General features: G+C 41.4%; 4 protein-coding genes across 5 annotated transcripts in view; 3 read left to right on the forward strand and 1 right to left on the reverse strand.

Moving 5' to 3' along the window:
* The window catches only part of hdac5 (histone deacetylase 5), a 58,151-nt gene extending 51,198 nt beyond the window's left edge, over positions 1-6,953 (forward strand). For both annotated transcript variants that reach the window (XM_047572334.1, XM_047572333.1), the window contains one exon: positions 848-6,953. In XM_047572334.1, coding sequence (XP_047428290.1) covers positions 848-887 — 40 coding nt within the window. In that variant the 3' untranslated portion in view covers positions 888-6,953. The remainder of the gene's footprint in view (positions 1-847) is intronic.
* Positions 6,954-8,232: 1,279 nt separating this feature from the next.
* pex12 (peroxisomal biogenesis factor 12) lies at positions 8,233-10,598 on the reverse strand. Its single transcript, XM_047572340.1, has 4 exons — positions 10,384-10,598; positions 9,604-9,746; positions 8,979-9,514; positions 8,233-8,889 (listed from the first exon to the last, which is right to left on the reverse strand). Exons 2-4 carry the CDS (start codon positions 9,724-9,726, stop codon positions 8,505-8,507), a joined length of 1,044 nt encoding a protein of 347 aa, XP_047428296.1. The 5' UTR covers positions 9,727-9,746; positions 10,384-10,598; the 3' UTR covers positions 8,233-8,504.
* A 691-nt stretch (positions 10,599-11,289) lies between these two features.
* On the forward strand, positions 11,290-17,077 carry si:ch211-237i5.4 (insulin-like growth factor-binding protein complex acid labile subunit). The gene is made up of 6 exons (XM_047572339.1): positions 11,290-11,484; positions 12,512-12,949; positions 13,091-13,236; positions 13,743-13,911; positions 14,392-14,554; positions 15,625-17,077. Exons 2-6 carry the CDS (start codon positions 12,644-12,646, stop codon positions 15,930-15,932), a joined length of 1,092 nt encoding a protein of 363 aa, XP_047428295.1. The 5' UTR covers positions 11,290-11,484; positions 12,512-12,643; the 3' UTR covers positions 15,933-17,077.
* A 2,008-nt stretch (positions 17,078-19,085) lies between these two features.
* On the forward strand, positions 19,086-21,523 carry LOC124998138 (collagen alpha-1(X) chain-like). The gene is made up of 5 exons (XM_047572346.1): positions 19,086-19,128; positions 19,263-19,334; positions 19,411-19,441; positions 20,534-20,778; positions 20,895-21,523. The coding sequence occupies exons 2-5, from the start codon at positions 19,263-19,265 to the stop codon at positions 21,207-21,209; spliced, it is 663 nt and encodes a 220-aa protein (XP_047428302.1). The 5' UTR covers positions 19,086-19,128; the 3' UTR covers positions 21,210-21,523.
* Positions 21,524-22,704: the final 1,181 nt, after the last annotated feature.

The raw sequence follows: 22,704 nt of genomic DNA on the forward strand, positions 1-22,704 counted from the left end.
TTTAAGTAATGAAAGTAGTTGCTAGAGCTTTATAACTGCTAAATCTGTCTATGAATGGACTGCCGGAGATACCAGGGAAGCCCTTGTTTGCAAACACTGTGTCGTTTTATAAAAATTTGTGTTACCCTAACAGGGATCCTTGAGGGACACCGCTTGTGCATGTTATATTACTGGCGATATAAAAGGTTGTGCGAAACATTTTTGAGAAATACGGTTGATACAGTTCTACTCAAGGAGCTTGACACTAACGAGAGCAATTCATTTTTCATTTAATTTATTTGGCACCTTTTAAGATTCGATAAAGCACAACAACAACAACATTTTTTTTTTAAATGCATGCCAGGGAAACCCCCAATAAACCCTCAGGGGTGTTGAAGAGGAGGACTTGTAAAAAATAACAGTTAACAACAAACAAAACAAAAACTCACAATAGTTTCAGAATAGTTGTTTGTTGTTTTGTTTTTTACCTTGGAGGATTAAGTAATTTCCATATCCTGGGACCTCTGGAGGTTAAACTAAATTGTGTTGACGTGGTATGTGATTGTGGGGGCCGAAACTCAAGAGCTGTTCGGGTACGATCATTTTGAAATTGATAATTGGCTATAAAGAAATTATTAAAAAATGGGAGACTTGTTTAATTTAATGAACCTAATGTGCAAATTGCGCAAATTGTATAAATATTAAGTATGACAAGTTTGAGGAACAATGGTAATGAATGACTTCTAGAAATGACGAAACCATTCCCATGCGAGGACATATTTGCTGAATTTGACTAAATGTGTGTTTGCAATTTAATTTTACTGCATATATTTTTATCATACTTTCTGTTCTGGGACATCATCCGCAGGTCCACAGAGGAGCCAATGGAAGAAGAGCCTGTCTTGTAGGAGGAGCTTAAACCAAGAAGCACGCAAAAAAAAGACTCCACATTCACCTCCTTCTAGCACCTCCTCTTCCTCTTCCTTTGCCTCTTCCTCCGCAAAGTGTGCGTAGGTACGCACACACAGAGTGGAATTGTGCCACTGTGGAGGACTCCCGTTTGACTGAGGAGAACACAATGGAGGCAGGAGAGGGCGGGGCCCTGTGAAAAGCGTGGACACATCCCTTTTCCACTGGTTCACCAGCCCAGGGAGGAGCAGACGACTTGTTAGCATCTCCACGGAAACCAGAGGAGGGGAGCGTCGTCAAGGATACACGTCTTGTGCCCTCGTGTACTGTAATTCACCACCTGTACACAGCACCACTGAACTTCTCTCTTCCACCCGCCAATGATTTCTTTTTATTTCATCCCTATTCCGGTGACTGTGGAAAAAAAAAAACAACAACTTGAAACTAAATATCAGAGACCAAGTGGACGACTTGTCCTCTTGCGTGTCGCGAGGTCGCCTGGCAGAGGAGGAATAATCCGTTTTAAAAATTAGCAGAGGAGGAGGAGGAACTAGGTGCCTTTTTTTCTGTCTATCAAAAAAAAAAAAAAAAAAGTCTGATCAGAAACCACAAACCGCCGCCGCAGCACCTCAGAAAAAAACAAAACAAACAAACCAGCCAACCGGGACTGAAGAAACACTAATGCACACATTCACCCACACACACACGCAAAAAAAAACAACAAAAAAAACACAAACACACATGCTGCTGTTGTTCCAGTCGGTCTGTTCATCTTTGGGTCTTTGTTTTCTTCATCTGGATGCCTTAGTTTGTCCTAATCTCACTATTTATAGTTAACTTGAGAGGGATGGAGGGAGAGAATTAACAGACATGATAAAAAACTGTAACTGGTAGGAGCTGTGTTGTCTTTCAGATATGACAATATTCATGCCAGATAGTCCCAACTTCTTCTTCGATGCAAGAAAAGCCTCTAAAGCCATCGTTAAAAAAAACAAAATCCCTAGAAAAAAAAAGTATGCATTGAATAGTGACGTTAAAATAACATCAGGATCCAGTCACCTTTGGCAGTATTCACTGAAACTGTACTGTACCACCTCAGCACATCAGTCCACTCTGTCTTTAACTCGTTCAGTCATGTGACCTCAGCCCAGCCTTCCCCACCCCCCCACTCGCACCCCCACCCCTCTCTAAAGTAGGAAACACCATGATGACCACCACGTCCAAATCATTATTAATATTATTATTTTTCTTTTTAATTGTAATATTTCTAGTTTGGTGTATAAATACTCCTGTCTCCTGTCTTGTTGCCCACGGTTACATCACAATGGACTCTGTGTGGTCACTTTTCTAAATCTGTATATATACACACACATATATATATATATATATATATATATATAAAAAAAACACAAAATTCTTTCTCTTTTTGTATAAAAAACAAAAAATAATATTCTATATAAATTATATGTATATATATATATATGTATGTATATATATATATATATATATATAATGTAAACAGTGTTTCATCCAATCAGATTGGATTCATAAATATATTCTATTTGGAGATTTGATGTTTTGACAGGAAGTAAGCACACGGCCTGATGACGTCGGACCGCACCCTGTTGAGTTTGTTTGTTTACAGATGTTAAAGTTATGGCCGGATGTTGTTGTTGTTGTTGTTTTTGGAGGGTAAAACTAGATCCACTTTCTCTGGCAGGACCAGCACTGCCCTCCTCAGGCAAACAGCCGCAACTACACAAAAGAGGTCAGAAGTCGTTGTTAATAGGCTGGTCCAGTGATGATGTGTTTTTGTAGTCCGGAAGGAAGGCGGCTTGCTCCTTCGAGGTTTTTTTGGACTTTCGTTACAGGTCAACCGTCGTTGGTACTGAATCACCAGCCGGACTCTTTGTGTCATTAGCCCTGATCCAGGAAGAGCAAACTATGCGCGACAGACACTGAGTGGATCTGAAAAAAAATAAATGTTTCGACAGGGAGTGAGGGAGAAGAGCTTTGACTTTACGTGTCTTGCAACAAATTAGTGGAGAAAACCTTTTTCTTCTGGAGCAAATCTGTCTTTTGTCCTCATCATTTAAACTCACAGTAATAGCTTTTTATGCCACTTGGGGGCAGCAGAAACAAGAAAGTCACTTATATGACATTAAAGCTGATAATGTGGTAATTTGTTATCAAACCTCATCTGTTTTTATGCAGACATCAGACAGAGAGCAACATCATTATTTTAAGTAGTGTTTCTGCAGCACTCACTCCCCCGTTTGCTCTATTTTGGTCTCCACCACCTCTCCACAGAAATATCCGTCACCCGAAGGCTCCACTTTCGTGGTTGTCACCGGCGTTGTCCGTCTGCAGTTCGGTGCTGTGCCGGAAGCATGGAGTGGCTTTTTAGAGCTTTTTAGCTGAAAATAGCTGCCTCTCGCAGCCAGAAATAACACTATGAGATGAGTAAAGGTGCTTTCAGATGCTAAGTGGCTGCTGCTGCTGCTGCTGTACAGCCACCACTTAGCGATCTGTATCTACCACGGTGCCTCCTGGCTACCTCTGATCTTACCGGCCTGTTCGCCTGGTATAATGTTGTTACGCTGCTAAACAGGGACTGTCGTAGCTTAAAACAGAGTAAACAGATTAATATAACAAGCGCTGCTAACGACGATCAACACCGTTTGCGGTCCCGGACTGTACAACAGAACTCTGAAGTCGACGTTTCTCTTAATTAATCTGTGTAATTCAGGGAACACTGCTTTTAACACTCAGAACAAATTCTGGATCCTCTCAGTGACTGTAAATGTCTGTTAGGCTGTTCCTGGATCAGTGCTAATGGATCACCAGTTATAGAGGGTTATGACAGGACTGGGCAAGTGCTTTTCCCGCAGGTCGGCTTTACTCATATTTGACCAAAGGGACAAATCAACACTAGTCCCAGGCCAAAAGTGGGACAACTTCTGTAAATATGGATCTGTAAAGTTTAGAGCTTCACGTGTTTCAACCAAGTACATTTCAACAAAACTACAGCTGAACGTATCAAACAGGGTGAACCATAATACTACCGTTCTTTATAAGCTTTAAAAAAAGGACTGAACTGTTGGGAACCAAAGCTCAAATCTGCTGGCTACATTTAACGCGTGGCTTTTGCTTTTGTTAACCTTAAATCACAGCTCCACAAACCGACAATCACGCCACACACTCAGTGGAGACAAACCTTCAGAAACTGGACCACCCTATTTTTATTTTATTTTGTTTTTTTTTTTTTTTTCCACGTCTTATCGAAAAGCCAGACTCGGTAAACACTATCCGGCGACGTCAGGAAGTTACAGTAAACCCCTCGATCCTCGCTTAACTCCGTTTCCCGCGATCCCCACTACGCTACGACCTTTGGGGTCTCATCAGTTCAAAGCAATATCACAGTAATGTCCTGCTTCGCTGTTGCAACACCGCAACCAGCCTCAGAGCTTGCATAATTTGCAGAGTTTATACGTACGTGAAAGGATAGACGGTATCAAGAGGGTGACTGATTGATTGATTTATTGATTGATTGACCTGTGTTTCCAGACGGTTTCCAGTGTAGTTTTTTTGTACTAATGTAAACACTACGGCCATTTTTGTCCATTATACTCTTGGGCAGGGTTGGACATATGGGTGACTATGGGTGGGTGTCGACAGCTGAGCTCGACTGGAGTTCATGCAAGCACAAAAGAACGAAACAAGTATCTGTGTTGAGATGAGTAAGCACCAGAGTTGTCACTTATAGCTATTTATAACTCAATGAAAATGCCTTAATAATTCTTTTATATATACATATATATACATATATATGTGTATATATACATGTATAAATGACTGCCAACAGGTCATGGATTCAGTGTTTGGAGGAGCTTTATCATTATGCGAGTCATTAGGGCGGTATCTGTTGGCCATTAGCGGAACTGCGGCTTTAAATAACAACACATGCACACATCCACGACTTAAAAGCCGCAGAGCTACATTCAAACCCTTCTCAAACAAACTCACACACACCGGTTAAGCCTGTCAATGCCAGGTGATTCAAAAACTGCGTATTTCTCTGGTGACATTCCCACTGCTTTTTTTTTTTTTCTTTTGGTTTCCCAGAGCTGTAGAGAGGGGAGCAACCACATTAGAAACTCTTGCACAAAAGTTACTAATGTAACCACGGTTCCATGAATTTTTCTCAGAAAGATTGGAAGCGTCCAAGAGACTTTTCTGATGCCCCGGATTTAAAAGAAAGAAAGGATTAGAATCTAAGAACCAAAGCGATAAATGGCAAGATTAAATGCAGATTGGCAATGGTGTGGGTTTTCCTTGTTGGAGAGCACTGACAGGAGAAAAGGGGCTGAAATTGAGATATTGTGTCAATAGTGTAATTACTTTTACTGCCAGTAGGGGGAGACAAAGGTTCCTTACGGTAGCTTTAAGGGTTACTACAAGTTTATAAAATCTTGTTCTGTAGTTTTGGCCATCATTCCTTACAAGAAGCAAGAAAATTAGGTATGTGGGATTTGGGAAGTCCGTTACAGAAACGCATGGCATTCACAAAAGAGAAAAAAATATATATATTTGTTTACTCAAGTAAAGTCCTTCAATGTTACATTTTCTAAAATATTTCGTCTAGTATTCAGGTGTAGATTCAAGATTTCATTTGGTGAAAAGTTTGAAATGGCAAAGGTAATAGTTGGAAAAGTGACGTTTTGCTTCAAATGATTTCAATTCGCGCAGAGAAAACTCACGTGGATCGAGTGTTTTCAGCTTTCCTTGTGTTACGTCACTTTTCTAATACAGCACCGTGAATGCCTTTGAGGAAAGACTGCCCCCACTGGAGAACAAAAGAAACTCAGAGAGAGGGACTAGTAATTCGTTTCACAAGTCGCTGAAGCGTTGCGTTGTTGTAGCTCACGGAAAAAGAGACGACCAAAACTACAAAGATTTAAAGCGCGACAAAGACAGGTGTCCTTTAAAGAACCAGGGGGTGGGACTTACAGGGATCTATGAGCGGAAAAGGAATAACGCTGTTGTCATTTTGCTCTTTGGCCTTTTCCCCCGTCCTCCTCACTGGACCTTTTAGTTGGTCTCGAAAGGGAGGAATCTTGGATGTTTTAAAGCACCGTCCTTAAGGAACGAAGGGGGCACCTTTGTAGGATTTTGCGTTGCCGGGGCTCCTACCCACTCCTGAAATACCACACAGCTTTATTGTTACACAGACACTGAGGCACAGCACACACACACACACACACACACTCAAAACTATTTTGCTACATGAGTTCATACTGTATATTTCTTGATATGTTTGATACTGTGGTGTAAATGTAGTGTCCTTCTATGACGCCGTGTGGGGGTGTATTTGAACTCTAGGGTGGGACGGGAGAGGTTCAGTATCAGTGTGACTGTCACCTCGTCTCTCTCTTCATTACCGGCTCGTGACCGAAACATTTTGCTTTATTTTATTTCTTTTTGGGAGGGGGAGGGAGGGGGGAGAAAGACTCCATTTTTGTTGGAACTGATCACAAGCACATTCCTGACTCTCCTCTGTCCGTGCCGTCGTCTTCTTCTACTTCTTCTTCTTTCTCCAGACCCTTTTTCCTGTCGCGACGATACAACATGTGTCTAGTTCTCGCCGACTCACATGTACATAGAGCGCATATATGTGTACACATGTGCAATACACGCTATTCGAGCAATCTATTACTGTGACTATTATTGATGATGATACTTGTCCCGTTTTTTTGAAGTTTAAGCCCGTTTCTTTTGTTTTTTTTGTCGTTGTTGTTGTTTTGTTTTTTCCTCCCCCTCCTCGTCGATGAATTGTGTTGCAGCAGGAGCTTAAAAAGGGAAGTTGACCCCGGTTTAATTTCAGGGGTTTGTGGACATTTTAATGAAGCCCTTTCTTTTTTTCTTTTTTTTTTTTATTACTCTCACTGTAATGTTGTGACGTTGATCCTGATTATCTGTTTTTTCTTTGTTTGTTTGTTTTGTTTTTTTTTTAAGTGGGCCTGTTGTTAAATTTGTCTGGCAACTCAATAAAGCAATTCACTGACTGTTGCTGTCGCAGCACTCATGTGACCAGATACTTGATCAGTTTGGGATCTAGTGAATTTGGAGGCCAGGTCAACACCTTGTGCTGTTCTTCGTGTTTTGTTTTGTTTTATTAGTTGTTCCTAAAGCATTTTTGTGGCTGCATCCTGCTGGTCATTGCTAAGGGGTGGTGGTGCCTGGTCTGGTCTAGGTACATGTCTAAGTAACATCCACAGAAATTAATACCAGGTCCAAAACTTTCCCAGCAGAACACTGAATCGTCTCAAGATGGTCAGTGTTCTTCCTCTCCCATAAGTGGTCATAATGTTACGGCTGATGCTTGTCCTATTTTAGTCAGTGTCCATGTTAACAGTTAAGTTTAAACCCCTGCTCCGGATGACTTCAATTGTCTATGTCATAGGTCTTCAACAGGGGGTCTGCGTCCCCTAGGGGATCTGTGGAGGTACTGCAGGGGGGTCACAAAGTCTTTGGTTGATTGGACATTTTTATATATATATATATATATACATATATTTTTTTTTTCCATTTCCCTCACACATATTCATTAATACACAGGACAAGATGTTACAATCCCTTGTGCCATGATCTAAAGCAAAACTCCTTTAGAAGCCCAGTCCAACTAGAAAGCCAACCAGCAGACCAGTGGTCAGCTACTAACTAGCCTAGCCAGCAGCAGTAGGTAATAGAGATGCTGGGAATGCAACTACACTCGAACCAGACATCTCTTCATTCTGCCTATGTCAGAAACGAGGTACAATTAGCCTAGCCACAGAAATAAAACACTATTTCAGATTTTAGAAATGGGATAAGGGATAGCTTAATATTGAATGCAAAATGAAAATTAACAATGTATGGCACTAGGCTGAGTTTAATATAGAACACATAGGAAGCAGGGGGTCCCTACTTATCTCTACATCAGTTGGGGGGTCCCTGGCCTGAAAAAGCATTGAAGACCCCTGGTCTATGTTAATACAGTCAGGGATCATAGTGTGAAGCTACTTGCAGCACACAGTTAGCTTAGCTCAAACACTGGAAACAGGGGGAAACTGTTGACGCGACCAAAGGTAGAACCAGGCTTTAATGCTAAGCTAGCCAACAGCTGACTGCGACATCTAATGTTAAAAGTACAAATATTCCCCAAAGAGTCAAATTATTCCTTTACCATTTCTTTTTATGAAATCACCAGTGTCAGTTTGGGAGTTTGCTTCTAATGACTCAAAGCACCAAGTAAATACTCAGAACTTTGCTGCAACTAATGACTGTAATTATCACAGAGAAAACTTTTTATTATGGAATGTATAAATATTTAATGTGATGCGTTCAAAAAAAGAATTTCACATCCTAAAACGTCTCATATCACTGCATAATTTCTCACGAACTGTGACGGCTTTGAAGAGTCTGTTGCAAACAAAAGCAAAATTCTTGTTCTCATTCAAAAAAGAAAAGTCTATATGTACAATATTCAATCACGGAGCCACAAAAAACAGGTTTTCTAAAAGCGGCTGGAAAGTCCAAACGTGCTCGAAGCGGAACGTCTCGCCAGGTCACGTGACCTAGCTCTCCGGCGAGTAGATCTTGATGAGGTGTTGCAGTTCCGTGGGATATCCCGTGGCCGGGCAGCGGCGGTTGGCTTTCACGTACGTGTAGACGCAGCGGTAGCAGAAGACGAAGCCGGACGTGGACAGCACCGTGGCGTTGGTGCGCGGCCTCCGGCACAGCGGACAGTTCTTGCCGTCCTCGCTCCACCCCTGCTGCAGGTGGAGCGGCGGCGGGGGGGCGGGCGGGGAGGTGAGGCCCTTCACCGTGCTCTGGTTCTCCGACGAGTACCACCACTCCAGGAACTGGAGGAAGAAGACGCCCAGGGAGAGGGACGTGGAGAGGGAGACGGCCGCGCCCCTCGCCGCTTGACCCATCAGCCACCACGCTCTCTGCACCAGGCTGCAAAAACAGGAACAATGCATTATGGGCAATGTATTTTTTTCCCCCACAGAACTAAAATCTTATCTCAGACATGTGTGTGCAGGCACCTTCCACCAGGCGGGCTGCTGGTGTTGCTGGTTTTCTGCTCCATGTCTCTAATATCTCGAGTGTTAAGCCGTGCCAGTTTGACCCTCGCCAGCCACAGCAGAGGACTGTGGGTCTTGGTGACTCCGAACACGAAGAGCAGCTGCTGGCAGAAGATCCACACCTGCCAGGCCGAGCTGACGTACGGGTACGCCGCCACGGCCGCCCGGTACAGCCTCTGGCTCCTGGTCTGCGCCAGCCGGATGGAGAAGTCCTCCTCGTCCCTCAGCCGCGCCAGCGTCGCCTCCAGCTTGGCCCGCAGGTACGGCGCCAGGCACAGGAGGAGCAGCGAGCGCCAGTGGGACTTCCTGCTCAGCCCCAGGCCGACCCCCGGCCCTCGCCCGCCCGACACTCTTTTCAGGCCGTAGAAGTTCTCGGAGAAGGAGGCGCTGCAGTGGGACAGGAAGTGGTTCTGGAGGAGGACGTCCAGCAGCAGGTAGAGCTCGTCGAAGCTTCTCCACAGGAAGCCAAAACGGGACGGGTTGGACTCTGCCAGAACCTGAGAGGGTCACCAGAAGTGGGGATGTTAGACCCTGGGTGTTATTATAAGTATCATTATTAAGGTTCTGCCAGATGAGCGGCTCTCACCTTGACAGCGTGCTTTAGCGCCGGTCGCACCGCCTCCATCAGAGACTCCTGAGCCAACACCTCAAAGATGGACGGCTGCTCGTTGCCAGCCGTGGACGTGATGTGAGCTCCGGCCTCTGCCATGGCTGCTGCACCAACAACACCTTTAAATCCAACATCACAGGATCTTGTATTAACACTGTCTACAAGTCAGAAGGTTCCATCCTTTAACGAAATCACAAATAAATAAAACCACTAAAGTAAATATAGCCTAGTCGCACAAATAGCGTTTTTGAAGAATAGCAATTACAATTTTTTGCTCCAACCAATGTTTTATTTATTTATTTAAGTTTTTCCCAAGAGACGAAGTCGGGGTCTGCTCGTATTCGGAGCCTTCTGATTGGCTGGTCAGCAGACCAATCAGAAGCTCAGATGGCCTCACAGGAAGTTTTGGAAAGACTCATACAGAATTATATAGGAAAAGTAAATGGATTGTTTTGAGTTTAAAATGGCCAATAAAACACATCACTCGTGCTTTTGAGTGATTAAAATAACTTCGTGAACAACTGTGAACATGTTGACGCCATATATGAAATCAAAGCGCTGAATTTAACTCAAATTTTCAAGCACAACGTAGTTTTGCTGATTATTTACGTAGTACTTCGTTGCCCTAGCATACAAGCTAAACCCCGTTACAAATAAAAACTAAGAGCAGCTTGTCAAAAAAAGGTTACATCTTTTGAGAAGGGTTTATTATTAAATTGCTTATTCAAGCATGGGCACCAATTTCGACTTGCATACCTTCCTCTGCTAGTTAGCTCTAAGCTAGGAGGACAGAGTCGCTCCGATACGCCAGCGTCCGTCAACAGGCATCAGATTTAAGGAGACCCGCCGCCGAGCTGGACCTGACAGCGAGACCTGGGAGTCTGTTTATTTGTCATGTCTGCTCTGCAGTCGAAGTCCAAAGTGCACAGTCCACGACGACCGCCACTTCCGCACTCAACGGACGTTCTCCACCAAGCAACGTCATGACGCAGGAGGTACGTGTTTCCGGTATTCCCGATCGCTTCATCGAGCTTCTTCCACGAATAAAATAATAATAATACTAATAATAATAATAATAATAATAACCTACTTGGAGAGTATTTTTGTAAAAAAAAAAAAAAGAAAAAAAGAAAGGAATCTGAAAAGAATCTGAAATAATAAAACTAAGAGAATTCATGTTGCATAGTTAGCATAAGTAAGCATAAACACAATTAATTTGTAACCATGATCCAATCTCTCTGGAGGACTACAGAGCCCCATGGCTCAAAATGCCCAATGTCATTATCATGTTTACATTTAATGTTAATCAAGTCAAAATATTCACAATTCAAACATTCTCACTTTGAATGATAGAGACCCAACAGCTGAACCCTGAGGGACGCCTCATGTCACGTATGTCAAAAAACAGATGGACGGATGGAAAAAAGATTTGAGTAATGTCAAATTCATTGTTACTGTAGTTACTAACTGACTACATTTTTAAAACATCTCCTAATATATCTATGGAGTCTCTTTGTATGGGCCCTTGGACATGAGATACTATATGGCTAAGACAAAATGAATGAAAATGAAACACACATAATAAAACATAAACATAATACAAACACAATATAAAGATCAGACGAGCTGCAGAGCAGAGTGGATGAGAGGATGCTTTTGGTGATTGGAGAGGATTAGGGGATTACCAACAGAGATGACTGCACTGAAAGCCTCCATCAGCATCCTCAGTTTGTCTTTGGTTCTCTCTCTTTCTGTCATCTCTTTCTGCCTCTCATTGTCTCGCTGCCCTCCAGTGAAGTATGAGGACATGTTCATGATCCAGCATGGAGGAGTCCGGCTGCTTCATCAACAGAAAAGGTGACTCAAAATGATTTTTATTTAACTGCATGTGGTTTTAATGTGAAATTGTGGTTTTAATTGTATTTCAGGTCTAAAATCGAAATGCTAAAATATACCGTAGATAAAATCATTATATAATTTGAGAAACTGTACTATCTCTCATGTTGTGTTTTTGATCTTTTGGAGAAGTATCTTTTGGTATTAGCAGGGTGTCATCTCCTCCCATAAGCTGCACATACCGTAAAAATAAATAAAAATACTGTTTTTTTATACTATGTTATCCAGCAAACAACAGGATCATCAGACCGCATTACTAAATTTAATCCTTTCAGCTGCTTTGCTTTTAATGATCGTGATTATATATTTACAGTTGGATGGGGAAACGCAGGGCACAACAGATGGAGAACTTAGGGAAAGTTACGTAATGATGAATATTTGACTACTATTTTTGTAAAGCTGCCATGTGCAAAAGTCCTGTAAGCTTTCTGGGCCGTCCTAGTGGAGGAGAAATACATTATTGCTGTATATCCATCTGTATAATATAAGTTGTTGGCAATAGTCACAGAAAATTATCCACCACTTGAGTTGTGAGATCTATTTATGGGATTTATCAGTCTAGACGAATTCACAAATGAATCCCCACAAATGCACAAATAAAAGTTTTGCTGTTTGTTATTTATAGGTAATGTGAAACTATATGGAAAGTAACAGCTCAGTTAAAGAGCTAGGGTTATTTCTGTAACCACCGAGATCAAAAGTTGAATAGCGTTAAATCTGTATGTTATTTCAGTACAGAAATTCAACTCACTTGTTCAGTGACTGGGAGGTAGCTTTTTTGTGTGTAAATCCATGGTTTGATTAAATTCTGCATGCCATTTTGTTGTCAATTACGCATGGTATAAATAATTGGGACATGTTGTGTTCTTTAAGTTTGTTCTGCTGCCCTCTTTGGTCAAATGTGGTATTACATCCACCAAACCTGATGAAAGATGGACTAATATCAGCGTCACAAACTTTCTGTGCTGTGCATGCTGTTTATTTGCAGTTCCGTCGGCACAAATTTCGAGGCGTGATGAAGAGAACAAGAAAACCAAGCTAGCTTCCTTACACCTTTCACTCTTTAACTTTTCCTGTGACTGAGCTTCCCTCCCTCTTTCCTCGAACTATCCAGGGAAACATGAATCTCCTTTATCCCACCCTTCTCTTCCTCTTTCTTGCCATTTTTCTCCCCGAGTCCTTTTTTCCATCTGTCAAGTGTTCACGGTCGTGTCCACACCATTGTGTTTGCTACGAGCACGCCGAGCTGTTGGACTGTCGCAACCGTGGGTTCGAGCACGTTCCCAGGGGCCTCCCTCACGGCACGTGGCTGCTGGAGCTCGGAGGCAACAATCTGAGCTCGATAGGCACCCGAGCCTTCACTGGACTGTGGTCCTTGCGTGTGCTGATACTGAGCAACAGCCAGATAGAAGAAATTCAACCACAGGTGGGAACAAAGGACAGAGGAATATTTTAACCAAAAAAATCTGAAGCACAAAACATAATGGATTGCAAACAGGAAATTAGTTGCTTATATGAAAAGTCGCGTAACGTTGAAGTCTAAACAGGTTTTCCTCTTTGTCCGCAGGCGTTTTTCTCTTTGTCCTTCCTAGAGAAGCTGGATCTCAGTTGGAACCAGTTAACAACTCTCCCCGTGGACTTCTCCACCAGTCTCTCTGCTCTCAAAGAGTTGCGGCTAGAACACAACAATTTACATTATATATCTGGATACAGGTACCTAGGTCTTTCTATTGGTCCAATGGAAGGTCATCTCTCATCCATTATATTTGTGTTAATCACGCAAGGATCTCTTCCTTGACCTGATCCATCATACCACCAACTTAAGTGCCTGACATAGTAGAACACCCAAATACCAATCTTTCCAAGCCATAGTACATTTTGTTTTACATACTTCATTTTGGGAGTACCTAATCAAGTGTCAAATAACTTCCTTTGTTTGGCACAGATATTCATGTTATATCTAGCACCTTAATTATCTATCATTGCCACCATTATCATGGGGGTCAAGTTACCTTACAGTTATTGAGAGTCTCGCCAACAGAAATGTGTTACATTGATAATCAAACCAGCTATAAAAAAAGTTGTAAGCAAAGGCACCTAAACAATCTTTGACAGCCAGTGAATGGCACCACAGATGGGAGTATTTGCATTTTTCCTCTCTGTTTCAGTATCCATATCAGCATCTCACATGTTGTTGTTTTTTTTCTCCCTCCTGTCAGCTTCGAGTATCTGGACAACATGGAAAAGCTGGACCTCAGTTATAACCAGCTGGTGTCAGTTGGCCCAGGTGTGTTCAGGGGCCTCTCCAGGCTCAGGCAACTCTATCTTCACAACAACAGACTGACTGTGGTGCAGCAGGGGAGCCTGGACATGCTGCCGGGGCTGGAGGTGCATAGATTCTCTTTTACCATTCATTAATACACAGAATAAAATGTTACAAACCCTTGTGCCAAGATCACAGGCAAAACACATTTAGAAGCCCAGTGGCTAGCAGTCAGCTACCAGCTAGCAACCAACAAGAAGACACCAGCTAACTAGCCTAGCCAACAGCAGTAGGCACATCATTGGGGTTTTTAAGTGGGCACTTCCCTTCAGTTGAGTTAGGCCCATGGCACCTCAAGAAGGCTTAACAGTGAGATAGTTTTAAAACCCTCAAAGGTATACAGTACCGGTTTGACGGTGGTTTCCCGACTTTGCTAAAGTTTGTGGACAAATAAGGATGATCCAAAGTCAATGATGTTGCTCATGCGCAGAATAAAAACAAAATAAGTGAACCAAGGATAGAGCCTTGTGGCACCCCATCTCTTATGTCTCATGTCGGTTTGCCTATTTGTCTCATTACTTCCTCATTCCTTCATCTCTCTTCAGGTACTCCAGCTGAGCAACAACAACATCTCTCAGATAGACACTGATGCTCTGGCACCTCTCTATAGTCTGGCTGTTCTCGCCCTGGAAGGAAACAACCTGCATCACCTCAAGTTTAAGACTTTCATCAGCCTCCATACAACAGCTACACACATTCAGCTGGCAGGTTTGCTGAAATACTCAAATGTTTTAGATGTTTTGGGTTACATTTCCCTGCAACCTGTCTACCAAAGACAGCTCAAAGTCAGAAACATACAGTTTCTCGGACAACACCAATGCAATTCAGTATTATTTGTTCAAATATGTGTTTATCCCTATGCATTAAGTTAGTTAGTGTGTTTTTGAACTCTTTAAGTCATTGTGTTGTAAATGTATATGTTATATCTCATTACAGGATGGCATTCATGATAGTTCATAGCAGCACAAGGCTAAGATAGAAATATGAATTAACACAAAAATACTAACAACAATAAAAGTCAAAAACCTCAAAATGTTGTCAAAATTTTGGTGCGTTTAATGCCATATTTTAATTATTTTAGGCCAAACAATCATTTTTTTTTTAAGAGGCTTATACTAATACTGAAGTGCTTGGCCATAAATAGGCATGGCAATGATGTTCTGCTATTCTGTTTATTGGTTAATCCAGCACTTTAGCCAAGACTTTTTTGTTTTATGCCTATCCACATAATACTGTGTGTACTTAATAAGTCGCCATAGAACGTTATATAGATTATATTTTAGGGATAGCCATTGGTAAACGTGGTAAAAGCAAACATCGTGACGAATGAATCGTACTGGCTTTAGTGATTCGACGACTAAATCCATTGTGTCTCCACAGGGATTTTAAAATGAAATTTCTCCACAACCGTTTCATAGATTGGGATGGAATTCGGTAGAGATGTTCATGTACATATCATGATGCATCAGATGAAGTTTTAGCTGGAAGTAAATTTAAAATTTCTGCTTTTGTCAAAATCGTCAATTGATTAGTGAGGTGTATAATTAGGGAGCTCAGTATCTCTTCTGTATTTCTTTTTACTCTTGGCTATCAACCATCAAGTACATCTTTACACTTTTTTGTTTACCTACTACATTTTAATATCCAGCTGTGTGTAATATCGTTGTGCTGCTAAGTACAATGGTCACAGTGGTAAAATGGTATAGTAGCAATCAAATGCTGTGATCAGCTCAACACTTTGTATTGTATGTTTTGTTGATATCTAAATTTCCTTCCAGGCAACCCGTGGAGCTGTGACTGCGACCTGCACCGTGTCTTCAGTAAGATCTTGCACGTCCGCCACCTCCACATCGACGACTACCGCAACGTGACATGCCAGGACCCTCCCCAACTGGCTGGGGCCTCGCTGGCCTGGGTAGACAGCCAGCTGTGCATCGCAGAGACGGCCACTGTGCTCGTCATCACGGTCACCGTGCTGGTCACCGTGGTGGCAGCTCTGGTGATGGCAGAGAGGAACAGGAAGAGGAATAATGGGAAGAACTGGGACACCGAGTCGCAGGGGCAAACTCAGAGCCCCCCGTCCTGAAACCTCTTATGAGTGAAATGGGGAGGGTATTGATAGTTCATGACTCCTCTACAGACAAGATAGCTTGCAGTGTACATTTCAAGATGACTGCCAGAAAAAGATGATTCCTTGAATAGAAAAATTGGAAGTCTGGAAGACCTGAAGTACCCTTTTAGATTATACACATCTTTTCAAGTACATTTTACTTTCCTTTGGAGCCGATCAAGTGTGGTTTGAGCTACAACAAACACTGTTCATATACTTCGAATTACCACCTTTATCTACTTTCATGCTGCTAAAACATTTCCAATGTAAGAACTATTTTTTATTTTTCATAGATAAATCTTGGATTAATGCGCTGATTCTGATGCGCTAATAAACTGTTGTACCTGGCTTCATCTTTCACAATAAAAGCCACCCTGCATTTAACTACTTTTTAAATCTGAAGTGGCATCAGTAGAAAACATGCATTATAAGAAGAACTGCTGAATCATATGCCTAGCATTCTCCAAAATAAAAAGGGTCTGATTATTCTCCAATCATATTAAATATAAAATATTATTCCTGTCAGTTTATGGAGGACATTGTCACTTAACAATGGTTCTAGCTAGGGACCATTTAGGGTACACAATGTCCCTTACCCGTTTGAAACAACTGTCTTTACAGTCGGACAATCAGATGTAGTTTGTCACAAGGACCATATGTCTCTGGACTCCAGAGAGGATTACTGCAGCCCTGATGGAGGGAATGAGAACAGATAGAGGCATAGTTTTACTGAGGTCATAGACATGGCCAGATGTCAAGATAATTACTGCCGGACTGGAATACATGTATACAATGTGCGTGTGCTTGGGGGAATTAAAGAAGAAGAGTGGGAGGCCTGACTAACCCCTGACAGCAGCAATTCAGTTTTGTCACGTCTAGTTTTGTTGGTCTGAATTTGACATATTTATAATGTGTTTATTTGTACATGCATATCAGAAAAAGGAAAACAAATCTATGTTTTTTGTTTCTCCGTAAGTCAGTTGGAATAATAGTAATTTTGCATCAACGGCATCATCCTTAGGTCCTACTGACTGACAAATGTATCCAGTCATTGGGTGAATTAATGGTGAAGATTTATTTTCTTGAATTAAAGGATCCAATAAAAAAACACATAAACCAGGGAACCGGGTTTTAATCTTATTTTATGTGCAATAAGAGAACAGGGTGGTGACATCTGAATGGTGGAGATGATGATATCAAGTAACAAATTTGACCTTCGCATTCAGGTAACAGCTTTTATAGCTCAATAGAACAGACTGGAACAACAGGGATTAGAGGGAGATTTACTTTGCAGGGAGCTGATGGGGAAGTTGTATTTCCATGCGGATGAGAGTTATTAAAATGTTCCATTGGGTCAATTGCTTAGATGGGCTTCTCTGGGGGATGGACAGAAGAGTAACAGCAACATAGTCGCACATGTCATTTGACAATGCAACAGCTATGATCAGTTCACATTAAGAAATTATTCACGTGGTTAGCAAGCCAAGCCTTAATTCAAGAGTTTGTCACCTGTGCACGTTTTAGTAAATTGATAGCTTATTTTAGGAAGTTGGTCAAAATAAAGAAAATCCTTCACTGAATGACATGTTTTAAGTTGAGTCAAATTTGTATCTACTGTGCATCCTTCAGAAAGGATAAATGTAAGTCCACATTGATTTTTGGACAAAAAAAAAATGTGATCATAAATCTGGATATGATGTACAATGTATAATTTATTGTGACTTAAATTAAAAATGTTACAAAAGCATTTAAACAAGTTAAGGTAACTAGGTAGCTAAAGGTAAGGTAAGTTCAATTTGAATGATTTACTCCTTAATATGATTAAAACTTTTTCATAAAAATGTTATGGTTAGGGTTAGGGTTAGGGTTAACATTGGCTCGCCTTAGTTAAGCCTCCAATAAACAAATTAGGTTGGTTGGACTTAGTCAAACTTTAAACGTCTTGTGAGATTTTAATCAGAGTCTTAAGGTTCGCTAGAGCGACTTTTTAATTGGCTGAAATTCAGGACCAAGACTGAATTTTGAATCTTCACTCTGAAATGATCTTGAACCTCTGACACGTGAAATTGTTGAAAAAAAAAAGTATAATATTTGACCTTTAATGTTAGTTGAAATGACAAAACATGCGGGACGTAAGATCCTAATCCTGATTTTCTGATATGCTGAAATGTGGACAGTCTGAAGCGCTGTGATTTTTGAATTTTCTTCTGCAGCTGACACAAAACATTTTATTACTTTTTGTTGTTTATCTTGACACTTATTTCATTCATCACAATGTACAGCAAGTCCACTTATAACTCCCCTTTGACTTTTTGTCTGACTCACCCAGGAACTGAGAGACATTTATCTGTTTAACTGCTGTTGGTTTTTCACAGCTGTGTAGACAGAATGACTCACCCAAATGGTCACGGGTCTATGACAGACATTTTTTTTTGTTTGTTTGTTTAATCAGACCTGAGGCCAGATTTCATCCAACTTCATCCAACTCTTCCTGAAACTGACCCTCACAATGCCAATGCTCTTTCTCTTAGTGTGGGACTTTGCTGAGAAAGATCCTTAGAATTTTTGGTTAAAATTACAGTAAAGGAGGGCTCTCAATATTCGCCTTTGTCCATCCCCTTAATCCCATCATCCCTCCTTTAATTTCACTGTGAACCAATAAATGTTGTGGCATCAACTAAATTTTTGTCAGTGAAGCCAGAATTAACCCTTAAACGATTGGGACCTTCATGTAAGTTCATGGTAACATTCTCAGTTAGAAATCAAAAAGATCTACTGTTGATTTTTGTTGACCCCTTCCCCGACCTCCTTGTTGATTGATCATCTGTGTTAGTTTGTCTTTTGGCTGGAAATGTGGGACTATCACACATAGATAGTTGGGATTTTTTTTTTTCTGAAAGTCATGCTGCTTTCATGCTCAATTTTCTCCTTAGATGTAGATCTAGATCTTTAGCACCCTCGGGCCATCCTCTAGGCACCTGTCACCACTGCTCACTGCTTGTTTTATGTATTTGTTTGGCAGGTAAAGGTGGTAAACATTTCTTAGCCAACAGACTTTGTAACAAAACACTAGCAGGGGGACTTTGCCCTCTGGGCACAGGGGCACATTTACAGAATCCTTGCGGTATATGTTAGTGCTGTTCAGCTGTAGGCTGAGAAGAGAGACACCAAGGTACCTATTTGTTAGCCAGTCTGATTAATTATTATTATCAATTATTGATTAATTGTTCTTGTAACTTGTCTAACTCTTTGTTGCATCAGATTTTTTTATTTTGCTCCCTACTTTGTGATTGTTGTTTGTTGCAGATGAGCTCCCTTTTTGCAACTGTGACTGTGCTGTGCATAACCACGTTGGCTATTGTAAGCCCAGTGGAAATGGTGAGTGACCCATCAACCACCAGCTCCTGATACTGGTGCAACATGTAATGAGCCGTCCTTTCTTCTCTTGCCATAGAACCCCCGTCTCGCAGAACCCAGACAACAGGGTAGGAAGTGTGTACACACTCGTAAATGTCCTTAATTTTGTACTGTATAGTATAAACCCAAGCGTATGTGTTTGTGCACATTGAGTACCCTAATTCCTAAAGCCTAAAATTAGCCTTATACCAGTGATGTCCAAACTTTTCTTTCCTGAGAGCCACATACAGGGAACTATACGAAGGCCTGGGCCACTCACAAGGTGACGTATACGCCGTAGTGAGGCACTGTTTAGGAAGTCGCCATCTGAGAAAGGTTTTCCATGTAGGGCAATGAGTTGCACAACTTCATAGCTAGCTATTGTGGCACTTTCTTGACTTCTGTAACCATGGAAAAAGTACTGCCGTCTCACATTGTACTCTTTCAGTTACGTTGTAAATCAAACACTCACATTTCCCCTGGGTTTCTGTGAAGTCGAAAATTTTCGGTACTCACTTGCGATCTTGCCTTCATCCCCTTTTCTCCTCTCTTCCTGGTGACCCTGACCTTTGTAGATTCGCTGCCTTGTTCAAGACAGTAGCTCCACCTGGTGTTAGGACCAAGACGTGCAATACACCTACGTGTGGGCCATAATCCATTATATTTTTAGAATTTGATGCAGGCCAATGAAAAATGGATGGGGGTCTGTAGTTTGGACACCCCTGCCTTATCCTATAACCCTAGCACTAATGCAGGGATAGTGTCAATTTGACTCCATAGCTACGGTACCATCAAGGTGTAGCCTGACGTGAACCTCCCCAAAAATATAACTATGCACAATGGCATCACAGACCGCAAGAGCTGTGATTGGTCCGCTTGGCAGTGGAGTATTTCCGCTTTATTACGCCATTGTTAAAGTCAAATCAGGAAGTGGAAACAAAAATTAACCCGACTGGCAAAAAAGACACAGCTTGACTCTTTTACAGAGGGAGCCAGACTGACGAGCACACAGATATAAATGTCTTGCACCTGTGTTGGCTAAGTCCGTAGGTTACGCTGTCTATGTCCCGAACCTGAGTCTGAACCCTAACCCTAATCCCAAACCCTAACCCTAACCCTGCACATATGCTGTACATAGAAACGCAATAAAATCAGTGTTGACACAAACATCTGTGCTGTAGGGAGTGCTGTTCTTTTTTTCGCCACCTGCCAAGGAGAGCTGAGAGAGATCCTTTTCAACCCAGTGATCTTCAACCAGGTGTTGGTGAACCAGGGCTCTGGCTATAACAATCAAACGGGTATTTTCACTGCGCCACTCGCTGGCATCTACCAGTTTGTGTTCGCCGCCCAGCTGTGCCGCGGAGAACTCAACAACCACTGGTCCTTCGTTGTCAACTACAAAGAGCTAATGGCCTGCCATGCTCAGGTACTCAAGACTACACCAGACTAATTGAACAAACCAATTGATTGTCATGGGTGATTTTGATATTTAAAAACTAAACTGGACAGCTTGTCTAAGAATTCCATTCTCCTACCACCCAGGTTTCTGGTGGTGCCACAGTCATCAACACTTGTTACTTCATGGCAGAACTTCAGGAAAATGACAAAGTGTGGATAAAACAAAGAGCAGGATCATGTGCCTGGGCTAGCTCTCGCTCCAAAACTATCAACTTCTCTGGCATCCTGCTGGCGAGTGAGGGTGCTTCCATGTTGGGAGAAAAGTATGGCTCTGGCTACTCCTGTCCGATTCCCAGTTTTAACCATAACATGAACACGCTGACTGACAACGCAGACCAGAGTTTTGCACTGTCTAGTATGTCTCTGCTGGTTTCTCTTGCATTAACCTTGTGTATGTGATTGTGTTTCATTCTGTTCCTGTTATCGATGACCTGGCCACACTTCCACAAAGACTCACTCCCATTTTTATTTCATTTATACTACGCTCTGTTTTACCTCCACCAGGTACAAAGACATGTTTGATTACACACTGTACTTTTTCCTCTAATCTCATGGTCCGAAAGCTTTACAGAGCGGTTAGCATGGCAACTAGACATCATGATGTCATATCCTGTTCTATAGCATCAACTAACTGACACATCATCATATTATTAACTAATCAAAATGACTGAAACCATCCTTGGAAAAAATAAAAATAAAATTTTTGACATGCATTTTAGTGTTATAGTCCCATCTGCTAACATGGAGGAGTTGGCGCTTTTGACCCCTACTGCAGCCAGCCACCAGGGGGAGCGCTACTTTCTTTGGCTTTGAGAAGCAGTTCCATTGTCCATCTTTACACAGTTTATGGTGCAGTACCTGGGTGGCAAGGCTTAGTGCGGCATCAGACTTTCACAGATAGTATGAGTTTTACTCTCTGAAGATAGATTTGAGACTACAGTACATATACCCTGTTAAATATTGGATCTGTCTATTTAGGTCAGTTACAGTAGTGAGACAGATAACTAAGCAATTAGCTGTTTGAATTTTTCTTGATTGTTTTGTTTTTTGTTTTTGTTTTTTTCCTTTCTGAGAGTGGGCTCAGTTGTGGCGTAATGTGTTTAGAATATGTATGGGAATATGGGAATCTTTAAATGTTGAATTAAGGTAATGACATACATGGATTGTCCAGCAGATGGAGCCACATACTTTTGTAACGGACATAATTCTTGTCTTTGGGATGTCAGTCATGTACTCCTACTCTTACAATAATGTGTCACCTTTTTATTTCAGTTACAAAAAAAAAAAAAAAAGAGTAGCATTTATATATGAAGCATTTTGAATATTAAAACCTAAATATCATTGCTGTAGCAGAGGTTACAAATGGAGAAGTAATATAAACCATTTTCAAATTTAATCAGACCAAAATTTTTATTTTATTTAAATTTTTTTTTTAATTTTTTTTAAGCAAAATCCAAAATACACTCAGTAAAAGGTTATGCACTACCAGGCTTTCTGATTCCGGTACCTCATTATCTACTACCATTAAAATATGTAAGAAAACCATCCTTTTTGTTCTAAACCAGGGGTCGGCAACCCGCATCAAACAACCAAAAAACACTGAACTCCCACAGTGCATTGCAGCACATTTACTAGTTAATTCAATTTATTTTCAAACATATTTTGTTTTTAGTGCGTTAGTTTTTTAAATATAATTCTAAATTTGAATTGATGGTGATCTTTTTTAACATTAAAATAAAATGTATTTCATTTTCTGTCGCTCAAAATATACGTCACAGCTGCCGACGTGCGACACTCGCCGGCAGGCCCAGTCCGCTATTTATTGGACTTTTCGACCCCAGGTAAGACAACCACGGATAAATCCCTGTTATGCAGTGTTATCTTCATTTTAGAT

This window comes from Mugil cephalus, chromosome 20 (assembly GCF_022458985.1).
Source record: "Mugil cephalus isolate CIBA_MC_2020 chromosome 20, CIBA_Mcephalus_1.1, whole genome shotgun sequence".
Lineage (NCBI taxonomy): Eukaryota > Metazoa > Chordata > Actinopteri > Mugiliformes > Mugilidae > Mugil > Mugil cephalus.